At 33.2% G+C, this 21,314-nt stretch overlaps 3 protein-coding genes across 3 annotated transcripts; 1 reads left to right on the top strand and 2 right to left on the bottom strand.

The window, feature by feature from the left end:
• Nucleotides 1–1,137: 1,137 nt before the first annotated feature.
• Nucleotides 1,138–2,241, bottom strand: LOC132608897 (uncharacterized). The gene is made up of 2 exons (XM_060322683.1): nt 1,939–2,241; nt 1,138–1,713 (listed from the first exon to the last, which is right to left on the bottom strand). Exons 1-2 carry the CDS (start codon nt 2,239–2,241, stop codon nt 1,138–1,140), a joined length of 879 nt encoding a protein of 292 aa, XP_060178666.1.
• A 6,415-nt stretch (nt 2,242–8,656) lies between these two features.
• On the top strand, nt 8,657–11,238 carry LOC132621222 (GPI-anchored protein LLG2-like). The gene is made up of 3 exons (XM_060335775.1): nt 8,657–8,918; nt 9,038–9,094; nt 10,593–11,238. Exons 1-3 carry the CDS (start codon nt 8,834–8,836, stop codon nt 10,961–10,963), a joined length of 513 nt encoding a protein of 170 aa, XP_060191758.1. The 5' UTR covers nt 8,657–8,833; the 3' UTR covers nt 10,964–11,238.
• A 7,817-nt stretch (nt 11,239–19,055) lies between these two features.
• Nucleotides 19,056–20,650, bottom strand: LOC132630345 (uncharacterized). Its single transcript, XM_060345929.1, has 2 exons — nt 20,474–20,650; nt 19,056–19,420 (listed from the first exon to the last, which is right to left on the bottom strand). The coding sequence occupies exons 1-2, from the start codon at nt 20,561–20,563 to the stop codon at nt 19,286–19,288; spliced, it is 225 nt and encodes a 74-aa protein (XP_060201912.1). The 5' UTR covers nt 20,564–20,650; the 3' UTR covers nt 19,056–19,285.
• Between the last annotated feature and the right edge of the window lie 664 nt (nt 20,651–21,314).

Genomic DNA, 21,314 nt, shown 5'->3' with positions numbered 1-21,314 from the left:
CTCCGGAGGATTTAAAGTCATGAAATCACGGGCTCTAGTACTGGCTCACCGATCACTTGGGCCCGCATTTTGCCACTGTGCGTGGGCGGCAACCAACTGTGTCAATAACTAAATGGCCTCGGTCACTTGTTGACCCGAAGCACCCGGTGGAGGAATTGGAGCTGGAGCTCCTCCTTGTTCCTCCACATTAGGCGGGGTAGAGGAAGTATTAGATGGAGCCTTATTATGCGATTCACCCTCTTCAATATTCATCGGAGGCTCTCTTTCTACCCGCCTCTTTGTCGTAGTCTTGCCCTTCTGGGCGGCTGTAGCTTTTCCCTTTAGCGGCATTTCTGGAATCACAACACACTATTAGGGAGGATAAAATCTTATACATGGCTCTATCGCACGATCTCATAAGAAGAAAGATGGTCATTTTTTCTAAATGCCCTGTAACTTCTTGTTTATTGATGTGGCGCGCAACACACCATAAACAAGACTCTACTAGACACGGCTCGTAGGCACTTCCTAGGACTGAACCGCTCTGATACCACTTTTGTCACGACCCAGCTAGGGGCCGCGACGGGTACCCGGGGCTAACCACCGAGCACCCCTCGTTCTATTTCTCATCATGTCTATTTCGTGCTCTTTTATCACATTTATACTCAAATCGTAAGAAAATCATATTTCATATGTATATAAAAGTATTTATGCTTCCATATGAAATATGATTTTCCTACGATTCGAGCACATATGTGATAAAAGAGCACTAAATGGGCATGATGAGAAATAGAACGAGGGGTGCTTGGTGGTTAGCCCCGGGTACCCGTCGCGGCCCCTAGCTGGGTCGTGACAATAATGCACCTCTTGAATAATGTTTCTAGTAACCTGCTCAGGTGTTCTATGTTCTTCCTTGAAAACTCTAGCATTCATCTCCTTCCACACATAGTAGACAACCCCAGCCAGTGCCATCCTGTAGACTTCTTGAGTTGGAGCCTTTCCCTTTGCATACTGAATGGCCTAGTGCACTTCATATTTCCAGCCCATAACAGGTCTTGTAATGCTTTGCCATACCAGCAACTTCTCCTAGATCTCTATGGCATATGCACACTTGAATAGCATATGGTCTATATCTTCAGTTTTCACAATGCACAAAGGTCACATAGGATCATCCAAGTTTGCCCAACAAGCAATCCTATCTTTTGTCTGGAGTCTCCTATTCAAAGCAAGATACAGTATGAATAGCCATTTAGGGAGTCCAGAGTTATTGCATAATAATCTCCTCCAAACCACTTTAGGATAGTCCCCTCTCAGAGCTTTGTAGAACCATTTGATAGAGTAGGATTCCATTCCAGCCATCATATTCTCAGAACATCCAGTTTGGTCAAACAACCATGTTGCTTTGAGTATCTTTTTGACCATCCAAGATACTTTTGCAACCTTTGTGTTCCAAATTTCTCCAGTTTTTACATAGTAGGTGTGAATCCATTTTACCCATAATGTGTCTTTTTTCCTGCAAATGTTCCAAAGCATCTTTCTAATAGCAGCCTGATTCCATGTATATATGTCTAGAATGTTCAGTCCTCCAGCTACTCTAAGCAAGCATAATCTCTCCCAAGCTATAAGTGTTTTATTGGACCCAGATACATCTCCTGTCCACAAAAAGGTTCTGCATGTAGACTTAACCAATTCAATCATTATTTTAGGTAATACAAAAGCTTGGGACCAAAACTCCTGGATAGAAAACAGGACAGATTTCACCAGTTATGCCCTTCCACAATAGGACAGAGATTTTGTAATCCAGAATTGAATTCTGGTCAGCATCTTATCAGTAAGTGGTTTACATTGAAGAATAGACAACCTCTTTGCACTAAGAGAGATGCCCAAATACCTGAAGGGTAGGTCCCCTTGGGTGAAACCCAAGCATTATAAAATAGACTGGTGCAACTCTAGTTTTACCCCTCCAAAATAAATGGAGCTTTTATCAATGTTTGCCACCAGCCCAGATGAACTAGAGAACCTCTGGAAACTTTGAAATAATAGTTGCACTGATTGCAGCTCTCCTTTGCAAAATAGTAGCAAGTCATCAGCAAAGCCTAGTTGTATAACTTGAAGCTTCTTACACCTGGGGTGGAATAGAAACTGTGGCTGATGGATCAGGTCTTTGAGAATTCTAGTCAAATATTCCATTGCAAGAACAAACAAGAAAGGAGACAAGGGATCACCCTGTCTAAGCCCTTTCTTGGCATGGAAAGGAGGCATTGGATTCCCATTTATGATGACTGAGTAAGTTATTGTGCTCATACATATCATGATCCACTTAATAAAGCATCTAGGGAACTGCAAGCACTCCAGAACTGCTCAATATAACACCATTCCACAGAATCATAGGCCTTCCGCATATCTATCTTTAGCATACATTTAGGACTAATACTCTCCCTACCATACCCCTTTACTAACTCATGACTAAGGATAATATTGTCTGTTATCAATCTCCCAGGGACAAAAGCAGATTGGCACTGATCTACTAAGCTATCCATGACTGGCTGCATTCTCATTGTCAAAATTTTAGATATCAATTTGTAAAGTAATGTGCAACAGGAAATGGGTCTAAACTCAGTGACTCTGGAAAGGTTAGCAACTTTAGGGATAAGAGTAATGGTAGTACAGTTTGTTGGTGCATACAGCTCACCTTGTTCAAAGAAGTGCAGTACTGCGCTGGTGACATCTTGACCAATTATAGGCCATGATTTCTTCAAGAAATGGGCATTAAACCCATCACAACCAGGAGCCTTTTGGTCATCAATACTCATAAGGGCCTGGTACACTTCCTCCTTTATGACAGGAACAATCAGTTGTAATTGTTGCTCTTTAGTAAGACAGTTTCCATTTTGCATTATTCATAGATCAATGGCAGGCAGCTGATCAACTGAGGTACCTAGAAGTTCTTTGTAAAAGTTCATGATCTCCTCCTCAATTTGATCTGGATGCTGCAACGGCTGGCCTTGGCTGTTAATGAGGCATTTGATAGTGTTCTGGCTTGTCTATTCTTTAATGATACAAAGAAATAAGTAGAATTCTCATCACCAAGCTGGAGCCATTTAACTCTAGATTTCTGCTTCAATATGCTCTCCTCCACTAGACTCCATTTTTCAAGATCCAGTTTGAGGGACTTTTCTGTCTGGAATAGTTCAGTTGGATGGTTATGGTCCCTCATCTATATTTAAAAATCAACAAGCAATTGCCTACATTCTTGAACTTTTTCATCCATTTTCCCCAGCTCAGTATGATTAAGCTTTTTCAGACTCTGTTTCACCATCTTCAGTTTCCACCATATAGCACCCATATACTTGTATCTTGTAAGGATGTCCCAGGTAGTTTTAACAGTAGGAAGAAACTCATCAAGAGATGCCAAGCAATTTAAGAATCTAAATGGTTTAGGCCCATGTTTGCTTCTTGTATCAAAATTGATGCTAAGGGGTGTATGATCTGAGCAGCCTGGATCCATCACCACAACCTTATTTTGGGAAAGTTGAAGCAACCATTCAGCATTCACCAATGCTATATCAATTCTACTGTAGACCTGCCTATTTGTTCATGTATACCACCTGCCCACAACCTTTAGATCAGTCATATTTGTATCCTACAAAAAATTGTTAAAATCTCTTACTTCATTTTCTTGGACAGCACTGCCAAACTGCCTATCCTCCAGGTCAGTAATAGTATTGAAATCTCCTATAGCAAGCCAGGGTCCTTGGACAGAGTTGTTATACTTGTTAGTTCATTCCACAGTGCCCTTCTATCCTCTATTATGTGCAGGCCATAGATAGCAATCATATAGAACTTAATATTGAGATTTGTCATAGTAACCAGTCCATGGACTATTTGAATGCTCATACTTACTAGATCAAGATCAAGCTTATTTGCATCCCAAATCACCCATATTTTACCTTTTGGATTAAAACTGTAGTTTGCACACTATTTCCAATTTGGAGCTAACTTGCTGATAACCAGGCTGGCTTTTTGCTCCTTCACTCTATTCTCCAGTATTGCTATGATTCCTACCTCATTATTGTTTATGAACTTCTTTACTTATTTTAGCTTATAGACTTTATTTACACCCCTAACATTCTATGATATGATCTTCATTGATTCTTAGTATTTTTTGTTGTACCCCCATCCACCTCCACCTGGTTCTCAAGGAGTAGACTAAACACATTTGCCATGTCTACACCTGCTCTCTTCTTTGGGCTAGTCAGTCCACTCTTTGCTGCTGTTCTGGCTTTGACAGTTTCCCATTATGCAGCTGGGGCAGTGGTTCCTGGTTTTGATGCTACTTTAGGATTAGGCTGAGTAACTTGTCTGGTAGTACTACCATTGGTTTTGTGCCCTTCTCTTGTTTCTTCTTTGCAGGAGGGGCACTTGGGCCTGGGTCCCATTTTTTTCCTTTTTGCTGTTTTAGTTGTTTGGAGGTGCTGGGTTCACTAACATTAATAGCAGAAGCAACATTTTGCTGGTTCCCAGGGATAGAAGCCTGAATCACACCCCCCTGCTCCCCTTGTTTTTGGTGCTACTCCTTCTTTTGTTTCCCTTGTATTTGATGACGTGTCACTGGTGGAGGATCAGGTTTCACCTCCTGCACCACAGGTCTGCATATATGCCGGACTTGAAGACAGACTTGGCAATATTCTGGCACCCAATCGTACTTTATCTTCTGCACAAAAATCTTTCCAGTATGATCTCTCACTTTGATAGTTTAGGGAAGTGTTTTGGTGACATCCATTTCCACTAGGAGCCCTGCATAGGATATCCTATCAATATTTGTAGTGCATTCATCCGCATACATTGGAACATCAAGACCACTTCCTATACGACTTAAAATTTCTTCAGTCCAGCAACTCAAGGAGAAATGATGCAATTGAACCCAAATAGGGATGGTTTGTAAAACTTCAGTATCAAAATCAAAATTTGGGGTCCATGGTTTGACAATAATAGGTTTACTTCGCAGGGTATATGGACCCGAGAACAATACCTCATCTCTATCCTCAGAAAAAGTAAACTTAATAACAAAGTAACCATCATTGTGGTAGTAGATTCGGGGCTTGGATGCAAAATTCCACTAGCTTGAAATAAATCGATCTAAAGCCCCAGTGGTAGGAGAATCACCCACTACATAGAGAATGATTGCATTTGTCTACTGGGCTACACCTTTTTCCACTTCCTCTTTATCGAGTTGGATGATTTTCTCACTGTCACAGATCATCGGAGAAACATATTTTAGAGTCATACCTCAAGCAGCAAGGTTTTGTCCGGTGAATAGCTTGGCCCATTCCTTTCTTGGTTGGTCGTGCCCTACCTCTGGTGATTCCTGATTGTCAGGAGTTGGAATATCCTTCCCATCCTCCGACGTTGATTCCACCATTAGTTGAGTTTCGATTTGTGCTGTTACTTCTGTCCATGCACTCCCCATGGTTTTGCTCTAATTTGATCCCTAAGTGGTCTCCTTTCCCACCACACTCGTGGCGGCGCTGCTACCAGAGTGACTTCCCTTCCCCACCGTCTTTCCATTTGAGTTCCTCAATGGGGGGCAATTCTCAGGTAGCTGCCCTATTAGAGTGTTAGGGTTTACATCCACTCGTTGATTGGTGTCCCCTTTCTTCCCAATAGTCTCTGGAATTTGTTGCGCGTCCTTTGTAGGTCTTCCCCTAGCCATTTTCCAGTAAAGGCGCACGTTAGCGCTACAATGCGCTGAGAGAGAAACTCAATAGATGGGTTAAAAATACTCGAATGACATTAGTAGTCTCCCCACAAATTTCATTTGTCTCAAAATAAAAAAAAATGGTATAATTAAAAAATATATATTAATATATCAAGAAAATAATATTAAGAGTATTAATTATATTGTGCCCTATAAAAAAATGACATGTGTATGATTTTTGTCATTTTAAAACCTTTTTTCTCCTCTCACTCCCTTCTTGGAAGGTGAGTGAACTCTCTCTGCCACGTCACCTCATAGGGGGATATTTAATACACTATCGACAACTATAGGAAGGTATTTAAACGCTCATAAAGTTAGGCCCCATTTTTCCATAGATACCAAAAAAAATTCACTTTTTTTTTTGGAAGTTTGGAGTTGGAGTTGTATTTGGCCATAGTTTTTGAAATTGTAGTTTTTGGTGAAATGTAGTTGTAAAAAGGTGAAAAAAGTGATTTTTTTAAAAAAAACAAGTTTTTTGAATTTTTGCTATTCCGGAATACAACTTCAAGTTGTATTCGGATTTTTCATGGCCAAACGCTGATTCCGGAAAAAAGTGGAAAAAAAAATTCGGAAAAAAGTGAATAATTTTTATGGCCAAACGGCTACTTAAATTGTTAATGTGAGTTTTCGAGACAAGTTAAGGGGTAATTTTATGTTTTCTCTAAATTTTGGGCTATTTTTCTTTGTTAGAAATTGTCTAACTTGAAGCATTAGTTAGGAAGTAATTATGGGGATCCACGCAGTAACTTGGTTGCACGTACACTTATTCAGTGAAGAAAAGTGGCCTAAAACGAAAACCTTAATGACATAACTTAAACTTATTTAATCACAGACATAGTGCCTCTCGCTTCATAACAAACAAATCTATTAACAATATTTATTTATACTGACGGTGGTTATTTTAAGTGAATGAGATTTTAGCTTTGTGTTTACAATACACTATCTTGGATCTTATGTTAAAATTTTATTTGCTAATATAAAAATTTGAATAGTTTAATATAAACTCCTAAAATATTACGCAAAGTTCGATAGAAAATTGAAAGAGTTTAAGTTTGGCGCAATGTCAATGTACTAATCTTTTTACACTATCAGATAATTTTAGAGATAAAGTTAATTATTTTAAGTTTTAAAAATTGTCATTATAATTAAAAAACATTAAAGACAATAATAATCTTAATTGTACTATAATCATATTTATTTTCTACTTTTAAATGTATTTCATTTCTCAGTCGATCTTCTTCTCTTCTTCTCTCTTTGATGTTGGCAACGTCATAGCCACGGCAAAAAAGGGCTCTGTGCTTTTTATTTCATAGATTCCTTTTAGAAACTTCAATTCATGTCGTTTTCTTGTTTCATGAAAACCTAATTCATATAGGTTGAAAGAGATCAAGATGAAGGCATAGTCCCTTATAAAATGGAGAAACTAGGGCACCCTTTTTCACCATATATATGTTCTCTCCTTTGCTATGGACAGTTCAAAAAATATTTTATATTCATGGAAAAATACCAATAGATCCTGGAAGCAAGCCCAAAAGAAATATTTTATATATATATATAAGAAAGTTAGATTTGATTAAAGATATGGAAATAGAATTGACAAAAGCAAAGTTATGATTGTTATGGACTGAAGAAGAATAGCAAAAGATGCATTAGAGTGACAGAGAACTTTGAGGGAAAACTCAGACATAAAAATGATGGATTCATTCACCATACAACTACGGTGTAAATTATTATTTTTTTTAAAAAAAAAAACCAACTTAGTCGGTCGATCGAACCGATTATTAGGTTACTTTTAATAAAATTGTGAATTTCTTTAAAAATTTATAACTTTACCAAATAATTAAGAAGGATTTTAATTTTCTAAAAATAACTCGTGCAATCTTAATTGCTTCATAACCCAAACTCGAACATGTGTCCATTAAAGAAGTAAATTTGAATACATTCATGCTTTTCGTTTATATGTTGTAACATAAGTAATGAAAACTCTTAAAAGGATGGGTATAACGTATCCAACTTAATTTATAAAGAAAGAGAAAAATGGATGTATCCCGTATGAAATAAACTATCTTGAAATTAGTAGTAATATTAACGATGAATTAACACCTCTACATTTTCGAGGAAAGAGATTGTACCATTAAACTGTCGAAGCAGCTATCTGACCCTCTTAGAGAATTTAATCTCATATATATCTATCTACTTATAATTTGATTAAAAGAAAAAATGATTTTATCTGTGCAAACAATTTACTCCTTTTTAATAGAAAAGAATAGCTAAACTAAGCTAGTTGGCTTGTCAATCTAAGGGATCATATCGACAGGCAAATCGAAGACAAACGACTATGGTCCCGACATCTTATTGATATTGATTGAGAGCCTGTTTGGCCTAGCGGTTTTGAGGCCAAAAACAATTTTTTTATAAAACAAAAATCACGTTTTTAGATATTTGAGGTGTTTGACCAATTAGTAAAACTGCTTTTAAGTAGAAACAGAAGTAGTTTTTCAATTTCTGCTTCTTGTAAAAAGCAAAATCAGAAGCAGAAAATTATTTTTTTCCAAGACAAAAATATCTCTACCATTAATACATATTTACCAAGTATATCCCTCATTAATCAATTTATTTCTAATTAAGAATTCTTTGCTTTATTTTACCTAGTATAAAGTTAGCTTTCACATTTTATATTCTACTTATTATGAGAAATTAGTCGTAATTATCTTTTTAGGTGACTGGTGAAAATTCTTTTGGATGAAAAAAATAGATCATATGGCCCTACAACGCTAATGAATAACGATACATTAAAGTCATTTTTGTCACAGAAAAAGAAGTCGTATAACTTAAATAGCATTTAATTCATTTTCATCTAATAGACCTTTGGAAGTAGAGAAATTAAAGCACATTTAAAGCCTTTACTTTCTCCGAGTCTCTCTCTTTTCTCTTAATTAGTTTCTGTTCCTTATTGATGTAACATTTTTCTCTCTAAACAAAAACAAATTTGTGAAAATGTTCAAACGTTAATTTCCTTTGTATTTGAAACAAAATTCTGGCAAAAAAATAAATAAATTAAGGATTCATAATATTTGCCAAAGAAGAAGAGAAGCCATGATGGGCTTCGAAAAATGCTTCTTCTTGTTTCTCTTCTTCCTTCTTGTTGGCTTAACTTCTTCTTCTCCATTGTACATCAAACGTAACTCCTCGATATTTTTTTTATGTTCTTGTTTTTTTAATATTCATATTACAATATTTATTAATAAAAAGAATTGATCTTTTTTTTTTAATGTTTTATTTCTTTTTGTATATGAATAGATGATGTGCTTGAGGCTCGTGTTCAAACGGGACGTGCCCTTCTTCAACAACAAGGAAGTTAGTATCAATTTAATCTCTCCTAATTATCTTATTTTTCTTCTTTTGTGGACTTTTAATTGTTATGTTAATGCAATTAATTTTATGACATGATGTATTTTCTCCTTCTTTGGTTGCTTTTTCTTTAAAACAAACATGCTCTTTATGTTCTTGATAGCTCAAAAAATTGTAACATCTAGACAAATTGAACTATAATTGGGCATGTTAAAATGGTTAGTTACCGGAAAAAATGGTTTGAATCAATAAATGGTTTGAGCCATAACGTGTCTATTGTTTGTTTAGGTCAAAATGGTTGATTAATAACCCAAATTGACCCATGAATATATGTAGGAATGGCCCTGGTAGTCAATTTTACATGTGCTATTCAAGTTATATCAGCTTTTTAAAGTGTTTAACTTGTAATCAAGTTGGCAAACTTCGAATAACGCTGTCTGCTCCACCTCCACTTCTTTTTCATGAATAATAAATAGCATAATCAAATATTAATCATACTTGCAGATGAAAAAGGGAATGAAAATTGATGTTATGGACTTTCTAGCTTTGTTCATGTGATTGACACTTTTTACTTTTCCTTTCACTACAATTTAATTTTTCGTTACTCTAATGAAGATTAATGTACACAGTACATAGTTTTGGACTTTGTATTGATTGATGTTGCTTACTTTACCTCTCAATACAATCAGTTTCTGTTTTGATCTCTATAGATGAACAAAGAAGAAACGTTTTATTAAAAGGAATAAGTCCAAAAGGAAAGCAGTTATGGTAAATAATATTGTGACGAAGATTAATGTAATTGCTAACTTCAAACCTTAATGTATGTCTAAAGTTGAATTTCATGCGAATTGATGTTCAAAACCAGACATACGGGTATGGAGTTAGGCTTGATAGTTCAAACTTCTGACATACTATTTTGAAGTTGGAACTGCCAAGCCTAACTTTAGATCTAATTGTCTGAAGTTTGAATTGCACAAGCAATGTGAAGTTTGGCTTGACAGTCCAAACTTCAGACTCGTATATTTGAAGTTGGAAAAGTCATACCTGAATTTTCAACTTCAGTCTCGTAGATCTGAAGTTGATCCTAAAGTCGCCAAATATTAATATTTGGTATTTCGAATATGCCTCCAGTCGGCTATTAGTACACTTGCCCTTGATTACATATATATTCAGCCAACTGTTTCAAGTTTGAACAAGTTGAATGAGTTATTTTCATGGACTAAATTTGACACTCCTGCTTGAAGTATCATTTGCCTCTAATCGTGTGTGTTGGCTTCTCTGTTATATAGTGTCCTGACTCATGCATGAAGCCAGGGGTGCAACAGTTCTCCTTTACCCAAAAATTTAATGTATATATAGAATTAATATTACTTTTTATGTATATATAGTAGATGTTGAATCTATTTGAATTCTTCCTTCGTTTATTTGATTATATCTTGAATCTCTTTAGTGAAAATCTTAGCTCCGCCACTTCCTGACTTCTTCTGTTTTTATTTTCTCAAAGATTGTCCCATTGATTTTGAGAGGGAAAACTACACTGTCATAACAAGCCAATGCAAAGGACCTCACTACAATTCAACAATATGTTGCAATGCATTCAAGCAATTAGCCTGCAAACATTCAACAGAGATAAATAATGTGCAAAATGGATGTGCTACAACAATGTTTAATTACATAAATCTCTATGGCAAATATCCACCTGGCCTTTTTGCAAATATGTGCAAAGAGGACAAAGAAGGCCTAAATTGCAGTAATATTGTTCAGCCTGAAGGCAAATCTGAGGAACAAAAGAGTCATTCTTCAGAAGGTGCTAACTTTTCAATGGTGCTTATGCTGATAGCCAGTGGCTTTCTAATCATAATGTTAAATATATGAATGATGAATGTTTTTTTTAATTTTTATTTTTTTGGTTCTTTTTTATGTAATACTTTCATTTACTTAAATATAACATTATAATTGGGACCTGTAATTATTTTATTAAGGTTGGTTTACAAAAATAGCCTTAGAGGTGGGTGATCTTGACCTTTTGACCTCATTTGCCCTACGGATAAAATTTTAAGTATAACAAGTTTTGTCCTTTGACCTTGCCATTATTAATGTCCTTGCGTGTAGTTTCTTGTTTATTAACACATCCTATTGTATACTATTTCTTCTTCTCCATACTGAAACTTTTCTTTTTATACATTCTTTCAATTATTTATTTCTTGGCAAGAAAAAACAAAAAGAAGAAATCAGGTCCATTTTTAGACGAGCGTATCTTATATATACTATAGTGTTAAAAGTCTCTTATCGGAGAATAAATGGTGACAATCACAACGAAAATAGCAAGAAATGAGGAAGTTGACTTTGAGAACATGTTTGTACTTGACTGTGAGACGAAAATAGCAAGAAATGAGGAAGTTGACTTTGAGAACATGTTTGTACTTGACTGTGAGACGAAAAATTGAAGAGAAATTTAAAATCCGGAAAGATTTCGAAATGGAGGAGAACGACAGAGGAAGTATATGATCTAAAAGTTCTGAATTTGGGTCTAAAAAATATGGATATTGTAGTTCGCTACAGTTTGCAAACTTAAAATTGTTAAATTAGGCTAAAGCTTGCAAATAATAAGAAGTTGTATTATTATTATTATTATTATTATTATTATTATTATTATTATTATTATTTCCATTTAATGGGCCGAGTGGCCACAGGGTGCCAATTTCTCATAATCTCTATACTAAATGGGAGTTTTTTTTTTTTTGTTCATTTAACATACACTGAAAGTGAATTTGTTTTACATTATCTATATATTTTGTTTTCTTGAGCTGAGGCCTTTCGGAAATAGCCTATCTTCCTCCCAAGGTAGATGTAAGGTCTGCGTACACTCTATTCTCCCAGACCCCATTTGTGGAATTACACCGGGTATGTTGTTGTATTATCTATATATTTTAACTTGTTAATCCTAATTTTTTTTATAGACAGGTTATATAGAAGTTAAGCTCTTTATAAATTTAACAAGAGTATGACATACGAGAAAAACAAAATCTTGCCTATCAGGTTATATTTTGACTTTGATCCAACTATTCCACCCCTGATCGATCACATAGGCAAATGGACTCTAGCTCTATAAAATTATATGAATTCAATTTAAATATGATAAAAGCCATTATTGTACGGATAATTATCAATTAAAGTAAATAAATGGAGAGATTGCTTATCCCTCTCAACCATGAATCAATGTCGACTAGGATGGGGTTGACTCGATATCCATATATATATGCAATTGTAACTTTTAAACTAAAACACCAATTCTATATCATTTTTTTGTGGTGTAGTGTACTCTACCGTCAGAAATTACTTTAGAATTACTAATTTATCATTTAAGATATATGAACAATCCAAAAGAAATTCTCTTTTTAATGACGATGATGTGGGATTAAGCTTACACACACTTTACTGGTACCTCATATCTCTCACTTTGGACAACTTCGTCCGTAAAGTTAGGAAGATAAGAAGAAATTACCATCATTTTATTTAATTACAAAAATAAAGAATATGATAATGAGGGAATAAACGTGGCAGCGCAAGGCAAGGCAGGGTAAAATTATTACAAGGGAAGCCTTGACCCGCCTCGTCCTATCCCGTTTTATTCTACTCCCATCCCTAATCACCTAATATATTTTTTTTGTCTCTATTAAAATTCAAACTCTGAAATTTCACAATTTTCGTCCTATTAATTGGCTGGACCTTGGTTGGTAGTGGTGAATCGAATGTGTTATTTATAGGTTTGCGGGAATTCAGTGACTTCTACTTATATCTTATCTATATATTAAAATATCTATTAAATATTTATAAATATTTAATGATTATTATATATTAACTCGAGATCGTTATACGACTCCATAAATTATAAATACTGAATCTGTCATTATCAGACGACGAACTTAAAAGAATATTCCCATTACAAACCAAAAAGAAGAGTAGAAAAATGTTCATTCCCCACCCAGCTCCCCTCCTCTCCCCCGGTAGAGAAAAGAAAAAGTAATTGGAAAACAGATCAGACAAGCATTCAGGACAAGTGCATGTGGGATTTTTTCTATCTTGACAATTGTGTAGAAGGACAAGTTGTCAAAAGTCAAAACGTTATACTTTTAAACAGAGGTGAAGCAATGTCGTGATTTTAGCCTTTTTGGATTACTGAGTTTTGAATTGATAGCTTGTGTAAATATTAAATGAATTTCTTAAGATAAATATAATAATTTGAACTAAAATTATTAAGTTTTGTCGGATCTATTTTCTACAAAACTACTGAGTTCTGTCATATCAGTTTCCTATACTCCACCTTTGCTCTTGCTTTTTAGGTGCATTTGATAATTCACTACTTTTTTATAGTATTTTCACCGGAGCTTTTACATTTACTTTTATTTTGAAAACATTTTTTTTGAGCCGGAGATATATCAGAAGCGACTTTTCTACCCTACAAGATAGGAATAAGGTCTGTATACACCCCGTCCTCTCCAGATTTCATCATGTGGGTGAGCGTTCAGTTTTTCGATTCGGTTTGGCTATTTCGGGTTCGAATTTTTGAAGGTGGACACCGAACACCGAACCAAACTAGTTCGGTTCGGTTCTTTCGGTTTCGGTTTTTTAAAATTCGGTTCGATTCTTTCGGTTTCGATTTTTTAAAATTCGGTTCGGTTCGGTTCGGTTTAGATTTTTTCAATTCAGTTTTTTTGATATGATATTAGAAGCGATTCCCTTGACACTAATTCATATTCTCAAAAGCAATAAAACATAAAACATAAAACTGATAAATTGAGATCAAAATCAAACAAACAGGATATACAAGAATAGAAAATTATAACCATGATATAGGATTACTAGGTGTTATATACATACCGTAAGAATAATTAAGAAAACACATAAAGGACATACATTAATCCTAAAGACACATCCTAGTTGTCTTCCTTAACATATTTGATTTTCTCAACTGAAGTAGAAAATTAGGAGTGCTTGTTACAATTGGGTTTTTTTTTGCTTTAAACTTAATGGGCCTGGACTATTTTAATTTTTTTGGGTAATGTATTAAATTTCGGTTTTGATTTTTTGAAGGTGAACACCAAACACCGAACCAAACTAGTTCGGTTCGATTTTTCGATTTTCGGTATTTATGCCCAGTCCTAGAGTCCGGAACCAAAATGGCATATTTTTGCACCTAATAACCCAAAATAGACTGCCTTTTTTTTTAATACCACAATGGATATTTCGTTGGATAACCAAAGAAATACCCACAATTAGCACTGTTCATAGCCGGAATTTTCAGTTGCATTTCGCTACACTTGTAGCGAAATGTAATAATTTTTATTTTTTTTGCATTTCGTGAATATATCAACGAAATAGAATTTTTTTGGTTTTTTTTTATTTCGTGAATAATGAACGAAAACTAATTTGTTTTGATTTTTTTTTTTGTTTGCATTTCGTGAATATATCAACGAAATATGAAAAATATTTTTTTTTATTTCATCTAAAAACGAAATTGGAAAATATATACATACATATTTTTTTTTTTGCATTTCGTTGGTAGATCAACGAAATAGGATAATATATATTTTTTTATTTCGTTGATATACCAACGAAATAGGAAATTATAATTTTTTTTTTGCATTTCGTGTATTAGAAAACGAAATAGGAATACATACATATATATATATATATATATATATATATATATATATATATATATATATTTTGTATTTCATTTATATAAAAACCAAATAGGAAAATAATTTTTTTTTTCGTTTATATACCAACGAAATGTTTTGTTCCATTTCGCAGGTATATAACGAAATCCCCCCCCCCCCCCCCCCCCTTTTTACCATTTTTCTGTTCTCCATATCGCTATAGTTTTAATTTTATTTAGAACCTGATATTTTTTTCTACGTACAATAATGTAGGCCCAATACATCAAGGATACGTAGACGTTCGGATCGTCATTTTAGGGGTTGAAAAGGTGCCCGAAGTAAGTGTCGAGAAAATTAGTCAGCTTTATTTTCAAAAATTGAAACCGTAGAAGTGAAATTGACATTCACAGCTACATTACCCCGGAATTTTTACATTGAAATTTATTGCGTATCATCATCTTATAAGTAAATAAAACTGAAAATTTCACGCCAATTTGGGGGGAAATCGAAATTGGATGGGATAAAAGGTGTTTTTTTAAAATCGGCTCGGCCAAACCGCCTTGCGGCAGTTTGTCCGCATAGATCTCGAAAAAATACGCAAGTTCAAAAAACAAAAAAAAAACGCGTAAAACGGACGTCCGAGCGCAAAGTTATGACCATCTAAAGTTTGACGACTTTACAACTAGTTTTTGTCCCTATATTTTTTAGAATTATATTTATATTCAAAATAAAGTTATGTCTTGATTAAAAAATAACACACTTAAATCAAAATCTTAAAAAATAAAACACCCTAAAGTTTTCAAACAAAACTTACTTCGGGTACCTTTTCAACATCTAAAATGACGATTCGAACGTCTACGTATCCTTGATGTATTGGGCTTACATTATTGTACGCAGAAAAAAATATCAGGTTCTATATAAAATATTGACGTTTCGGAGTCTTGATACACGACTAATCATTGGTCAAAGTATGGAAAAAACACTAAGTTTTTTCAAACAAAACTTACTTCGGGCACCTTTTCAACCTCTAAAATGACGATCTGAATGGCTACGTATCCTTGATGTATTGAGCCTACATTATTGTACACAGAAAAAATTATCAGGTTCTATATAAAATATTAACGTTTCGGAGTCTTGACAGACGACTAATCATTGGTCAAAGTATGGAAAAAACACTAAGTTTTTTCAAACAAAACTTACTTCAAGCATCTTTTCAACCCCTAAAATGGCGATCCGAACGTCTACGTATCCTTGATATATTAGGCCTACATTATTGTACGTAGAAAAAAATCTGGTTTTATATAAAATATTGACATTTCGGAGTCTTGACACACGACTAATTATTGGTCAAAGTATAGAAAATAACACTAAGTATTGCAAAAAATAAAGTTGGCCAACTTTTTTTTGTACTGTTTATATAACGCAGTATTTTACTACATTATAGAAATACAAAAAAAAAGACCTATTTCGTTGATATATTCACGAAATGCAAAAAAAAAAAATCAATTTTCGTTCATTATTCACGAAATAAAAAAAACCAAAAAATACTATTTCGTTGATATATTCACGAAATGCAAAAAAAAAAAAAAAAAAACAGTTTTCGTTCATTATTCACGAAATAAAAAAAAACCAACAAAATACTATTTCGTTGATATATTCACGAAATGCAAAAAAAAAAAAATCAGTTTTCGTTCATTATTCACGAAATATAAAAAAAATATAAATATATACTATTTCGTTGATATATTCACGAAATGCAAAAAAAAAAAATTGTTACATTTCGCTACAAGTGTAGCGAAATGCAACCGAAAATTCCAGCTATGAACAGTGCTAATTGTGGGTATTTCGTTAATTATCCAACGAAATACCCATTATGATAATTAAAAAATAACCAACGAAATACTCATTATGATAATTAAAAAAAAAAAACCTATTTTGAGCTATTAGGTGCAAAAATATGACATTTTGACTCCGAACTCCCCAATCCTATGTGAAATCATACTGGGTATACCGTTGTTGTTTGATATTTCACTCCTCGAGATGTTGTATATGTAAATCACAGCCCACATGCCATGAAAAAACAAAGCTGCTTGCAAAAATCAACCTGTCACGTCGCTCCAATTTGACTTGAATAACTAGTCACAATAATCGTTTATTACACCAAATTCAACAAACTCTGCTATGGCCTATTTCCTACTTTTGTTTTCTGGTAATTTGATCATGCCATGTGTCCCAATTATTAGATAAAGAAAAGGTAAAGGTGGAGACATGACCTTTTGGCTTTTGGTCCCTGTCAAAACGTTTACAATGAAAACGATCAACCAATTAGCTATTCCCTTAGTCCCATTTTACTCGCCCTTACCGTTTCTCTTAAGAAATTATTTATTAGAGATTTATCTTGCTAAATTATTATTATTTATTATGATTCGAAAATTTAAATTTAACTACTAGTATTATTATTTTATATATTTACTTATAATAAGGTTATATTAAAAGAAGATAATAAATCTCTCTTGATTTCTTAAAATGGACAATTAGAAAAGAAACATCTATTTTAATATAAGAACCAAGTAAACTGAAACGGAGGGAGTATGAGAAATACCATAACAATCCACCAATTGCACACGTAATTTGACGATCAATGAAGTAGGTAAGAAATTAAAAAAAAAAAAAAAAAGAGATCAAAGTTTAAATGTTAGCAAAGATAAAATATTATAGGTAACTTCTTCTCATGTGAGTAAATTTTTATAGATAGCATTATTTGGTGAAAGGCAACAAATTCCAGAAAGGCTGAAATTGTTGAAGGGTGCCCAAATTGGCTCGACATTACCGTCAAACAAAAAGGAAACCAATCCACCACCAATCAATTTCATACAACACAAAAGAAAGTAAAATCTTTAGTTCCATTTTCAACGATCAATAAAGTAGATAAAACTTTAACGGAGAGGTCTTTGACGGTCACAATGGTCCAAATGAGGATAGCATAGCAAATTTATATTGATATTTAAGTTAAATTTAATAATTTATACTGTATTTAGTTAATGTTATTCCTACTCTTTCCTTCTAAAATTCATCTTATTTTAAAATTGTACATGTAAAGATTATGAAGGTCTTTTCATATGTGTGGTCAAATTTGAACCAAATTGGTAGTTTAGCAGCTTTCAAACTTTAAAAATCAGCTCATGGAACTGCTCTTCCCAAAAATCTTAGATTTGAGTCCTGAATATGAAAAAATCTTTGATACGTAGCGCTTCTCTCAAATAGAGCTCTACGCGGCGCGAATCCGAATATATTCGGGCTCTATTACAGGTACCAGATACGGGTGAGAAATTAAAAAAAAAAAAAACTTTAAAACAATTTAGGAGATCAGAGTTTAAATATCACCAAAGATTAAAATAAAAAAATTACAGTGCCTAAGTAATTTCTTCACATACGTCTAAGCTCTCGCGGTGGAATATCAGAAACTGTAAAGTGCACGTAAATTGCCTCGACATCACCCTTATTAAAAAAACAAAAAAAAAAAACAATCCACCAATCAATTATCGACAACACATAAGAACGAAAAAACAACCTTTTTCCTTTAACCTCTTTTGTTCCTCTACCATTCCATTCAGATAAAAAAAAAAAAGTCATTAATTAGCTAATTGAGTTATATAAAACACCCATAATATTAACAGGAACCCAAAAAGAAAAAAAGTTGAATTTCAAGAAAATGGTTATCACACAATTCATTTTTTCCTCTGATAATATTTTCCTAAAAATCCGTCAAAAATTTTGTGCCCTTTTGTAACCTTATCTGTGAGCAGTGACCAGCGTCTCAATAAATCTCAATCCATCAAATTTATCTGTAAGATTGTGGTGCTGCCACTTTCCTCCAAGAATTGGAAACCGGAGTATCAAAAAGGAAAAATAACACTTTATGTCTATTTGGAGAAAATATTTACACGAAATGGCCCATATTTCTAATATCATTTGAAATAATCTTTTTATACATTATTATATTTTTATACAAGGTTGATACATTATCTTCCGTAAGTATATAATATTATATATCATGTGTATAAATATTACTGTAATTAAATACCGTGTGGATGTAATATTTTATGATGAATTATATATTATTAAAATTATCCCCCAAAAATTGTCAAAGGGCGCCCAAATTGACTTGACATTACTATTAAAGAAATGACAGTCCGGTGCACTAAGCTCCCGCTATGTGCGGGGTCCAAGAAAGGGCGGTGCACTTGACATCACTATTATACAAAAAAAAATAAAAAATCCACCAATCATTTATCGACAACACATTAGAAAGAAAAGCTCTCTTTCTTCCTTCAATTCAGATTAAACAAAAAACAGAGCTCTCAAACAGAGTCATCAATTAGCCAATTGAGTTATACAAAACACCCATAATAGGAACTCAAAAAAAAAAAAAAGATGAATTTCAAGAAAATGGGTATCACACAATTCATAATTTTCCTCTGATAATAATATTTTCCTAAAAATCCGTCAAAAAATTTCTGCCCTTTTGGTAAATTTATCTATGAGCAGTAACCAGCGTCTCAATAAATCTCAATCCATCAAATTTTGGTGCAAATTTATCTGAAGATTTTGGTGCTGCCACTTTCTTCGAAGAATTTAAATTTTCATCCTTTTTCTTCAAATTATCATCCTGAAAAAGAAAAGAAAAAACAGTTAAAATTGACACAGAGACGAGAATTTTGACGGACAAGAATAATGGGAGATTTTTTTCTGCTTTGTATTATCATAACGGACACAAGTAAGTTCCTCCTCGACTCACCGACGTGACCGATAAACTGATCCGGTCACATCCAGTCTTAATAAAATCCCAAAAAGAAAAAAAATAATAATTAAGCCTTTTCATCTCTACAACGAAAAGGGAATAAAATTCAACTGAAAAAAAAAAAAAAAAAGGAGATAGCTTTATTTCCACGCCAAAGAAATTGGGCTTGCAGATGTGAAATTTTCTCAAGAAACTCTAATTATATACATTAGTAAAAGTTATACTCATTTTTTAAACTCAAACTATATACTGTTAGTCAAAAATATGCTAATTCTAGATCAATTTTCACAAAGAAATTGGAAAGCAAAAAAAAAAAAAAAAGAGATAGCTTTCTTTCCACGCAAAAGAAATTGGATTTACAGATGGGAAAATTTCTCAAGAAAGTCTAATTATATAGTAGTAGTGAAAATTATACTTCATATTTTGACTTAAAGTATATATAATTCAGTTAAAATTGTGCTAATTCTAGATCAATTTTTCACAAAGAAACAGTTAGCACAGTTGTAATAATCCACTAGGTTAAAATTCTTGATCTGTTTCATAAAAGAGAAAATCACAAGAAAAAGAAGTCTCAGCAGAATTAAGAAAGAAAATACTCTCTGTTTCAATTTGTTTGAACCTATTTTCTTTTTAGTTCGTGTCAAAATAAATGACTTCTTTTCTAATTTACAGCCACACAAATTTTTAAGACTTATTTTGAACCGTAAATTTTAAAAGTCTTCCCTCTTTTTTAAATGTCGTGCTCAGTCAAATAGATTCATATAAATTGAAATGGAGGGAGTAGTATTTATACAAAAAATTTCATTAAATATGCACACACATCAAGGTTAAAACATTATTATTAGCACCTAAAGTCATTATACAATTTAAAACTCATAAAATTTAAATACTGACTTATAAAATTTAAGTCCTGACGTTTACCTGATGATGGGAAATTCGAACTTTGGACGAAGAAGTAGCAGTAGCAGAAGCTGCAGTTAAGGAAGCAACAAAAATTCCTGATTTCTTCATATTGTTTGGGAGGAAAATTTTGGGGGAATTTTTTGGTGAAAAGTAAATTGTTTTTTTTTTTTTTTGGGGGTTGAGAAGAGTTGGGGAAGAGGAGGGAAATTATTGGAGGAATTTATAGGCTAATATGTGGGACCCATAACACGCTGGCAATATTCAGATTTAACTACACGCAACTATTTCCCTGTTTCAAATTATTTATCATAATTAATAAAAATAGTTATCTTATTATTTGTAGTTTTATGAGTTCAAAAGACAATTAATTATTTTTTCTTATTTTATCCTTAGTATAATTTTTTTCATTAATGAAGATGATAAATAAAAAGAGTAACATTTAATAGAGAGAGATTATAAATTTGATATAAATAAGGGTGAAATTAGTCAAATATCCCTTTTAATTAATATTTTTTAAGGGGCGTGTAAAATAAAAAAGGGACAAATAATTTGAGATGGAGGGAATATTTTATTACTCCATTCGTCTCCATTTAAGTATCTTTTATTTAATTATGCACAAAATTTAAGGAATAAAAAAATTATGGTCTAAAATAACATATATATGTAATGCACTAAAATATTTTTTGAATCTTTTTTGCACATACCAAAATGAAAAGTGAAACACTTAAATTGAAACGAAAAAAATATATTCCCTTCGCGATAATTTTTGGCCCTTAAATTATAATGAATTCCTCCTCGTTTGAGTTGGGGGATATTTTTTTATTCTTTTATTTTTCTTCTATGCTAGTAGATGAACAAA

The sequence above is a fragment of the Lycium barbarum genome, chromosome 1 (genome assembly GCF_019175385.1).
Source record: "Lycium barbarum isolate Lr01 chromosome 1, ASM1917538v2, whole genome shotgun sequence".
NCBI lineage: Eukaryota > Viridiplantae > Streptophyta > Magnoliopsida > Solanales > Solanaceae > Lycium > Lycium barbarum.
The sequence above is the reverse complement of the archived record's forward strand: the minus strand, read 5'-3'. Positions and strand labels throughout refer to the sequence as shown.

Excerpts from the sequence above, each read along its gene's own strand:
- LOC132608897 (XM_060322683.1), bottom strand. The coding sequence starts at position 2,241 with ATGCCTCCTTTCCATGCCAAGAAAGGGCTTAGACAGGGTGATCCCTTG. Across the intron at positions 1,714-1,938 it reads GCTCCATTTATTTTGGAGGG|GAGTTTTGGTCCCAAGCTTT; the intron begins GTAAAACTAGAG and ends TTTTCTATCCAG.
- LOC132621222 (XM_060335775.1), top strand. The coding sequence starts at position 8,834 with ATGATGGGCTTCGAAAAATGCTTCTTCTTGTTTCTCTTCTTCCTTCTT. Across the intron at positions 8,919-9,037 it reads TTCTCCATTGTACATCAAAC|ATGATGTGCTTGAGGCTCGT; the intron begins GTAACTCCTCGA and ends GTATATGAATAG. Across the intron at positions 9,095-10,592 it reads CCTTCTTCAACAACAAGGAA|ATTGTCCCATTGATTTTGAG; the intron begins GTTAGTATCAAT and ends ATTTTCTCAAAG.
- LOC132630345 (XM_060345929.1), bottom strand. The coding sequence starts at position 20,563 with ATGAAGAAATCAGGAATTTTTGTTGCTTCCTTAACTGCAGCTTCTGCT. Across the intron at positions 19,421-20,473 it reads TTCGAATTTCCCATCATCAG|GATGATAATTTGAAGAAAAA; the intron begins GTAAACGTCAGG and ends TTTCTTTTTCAG.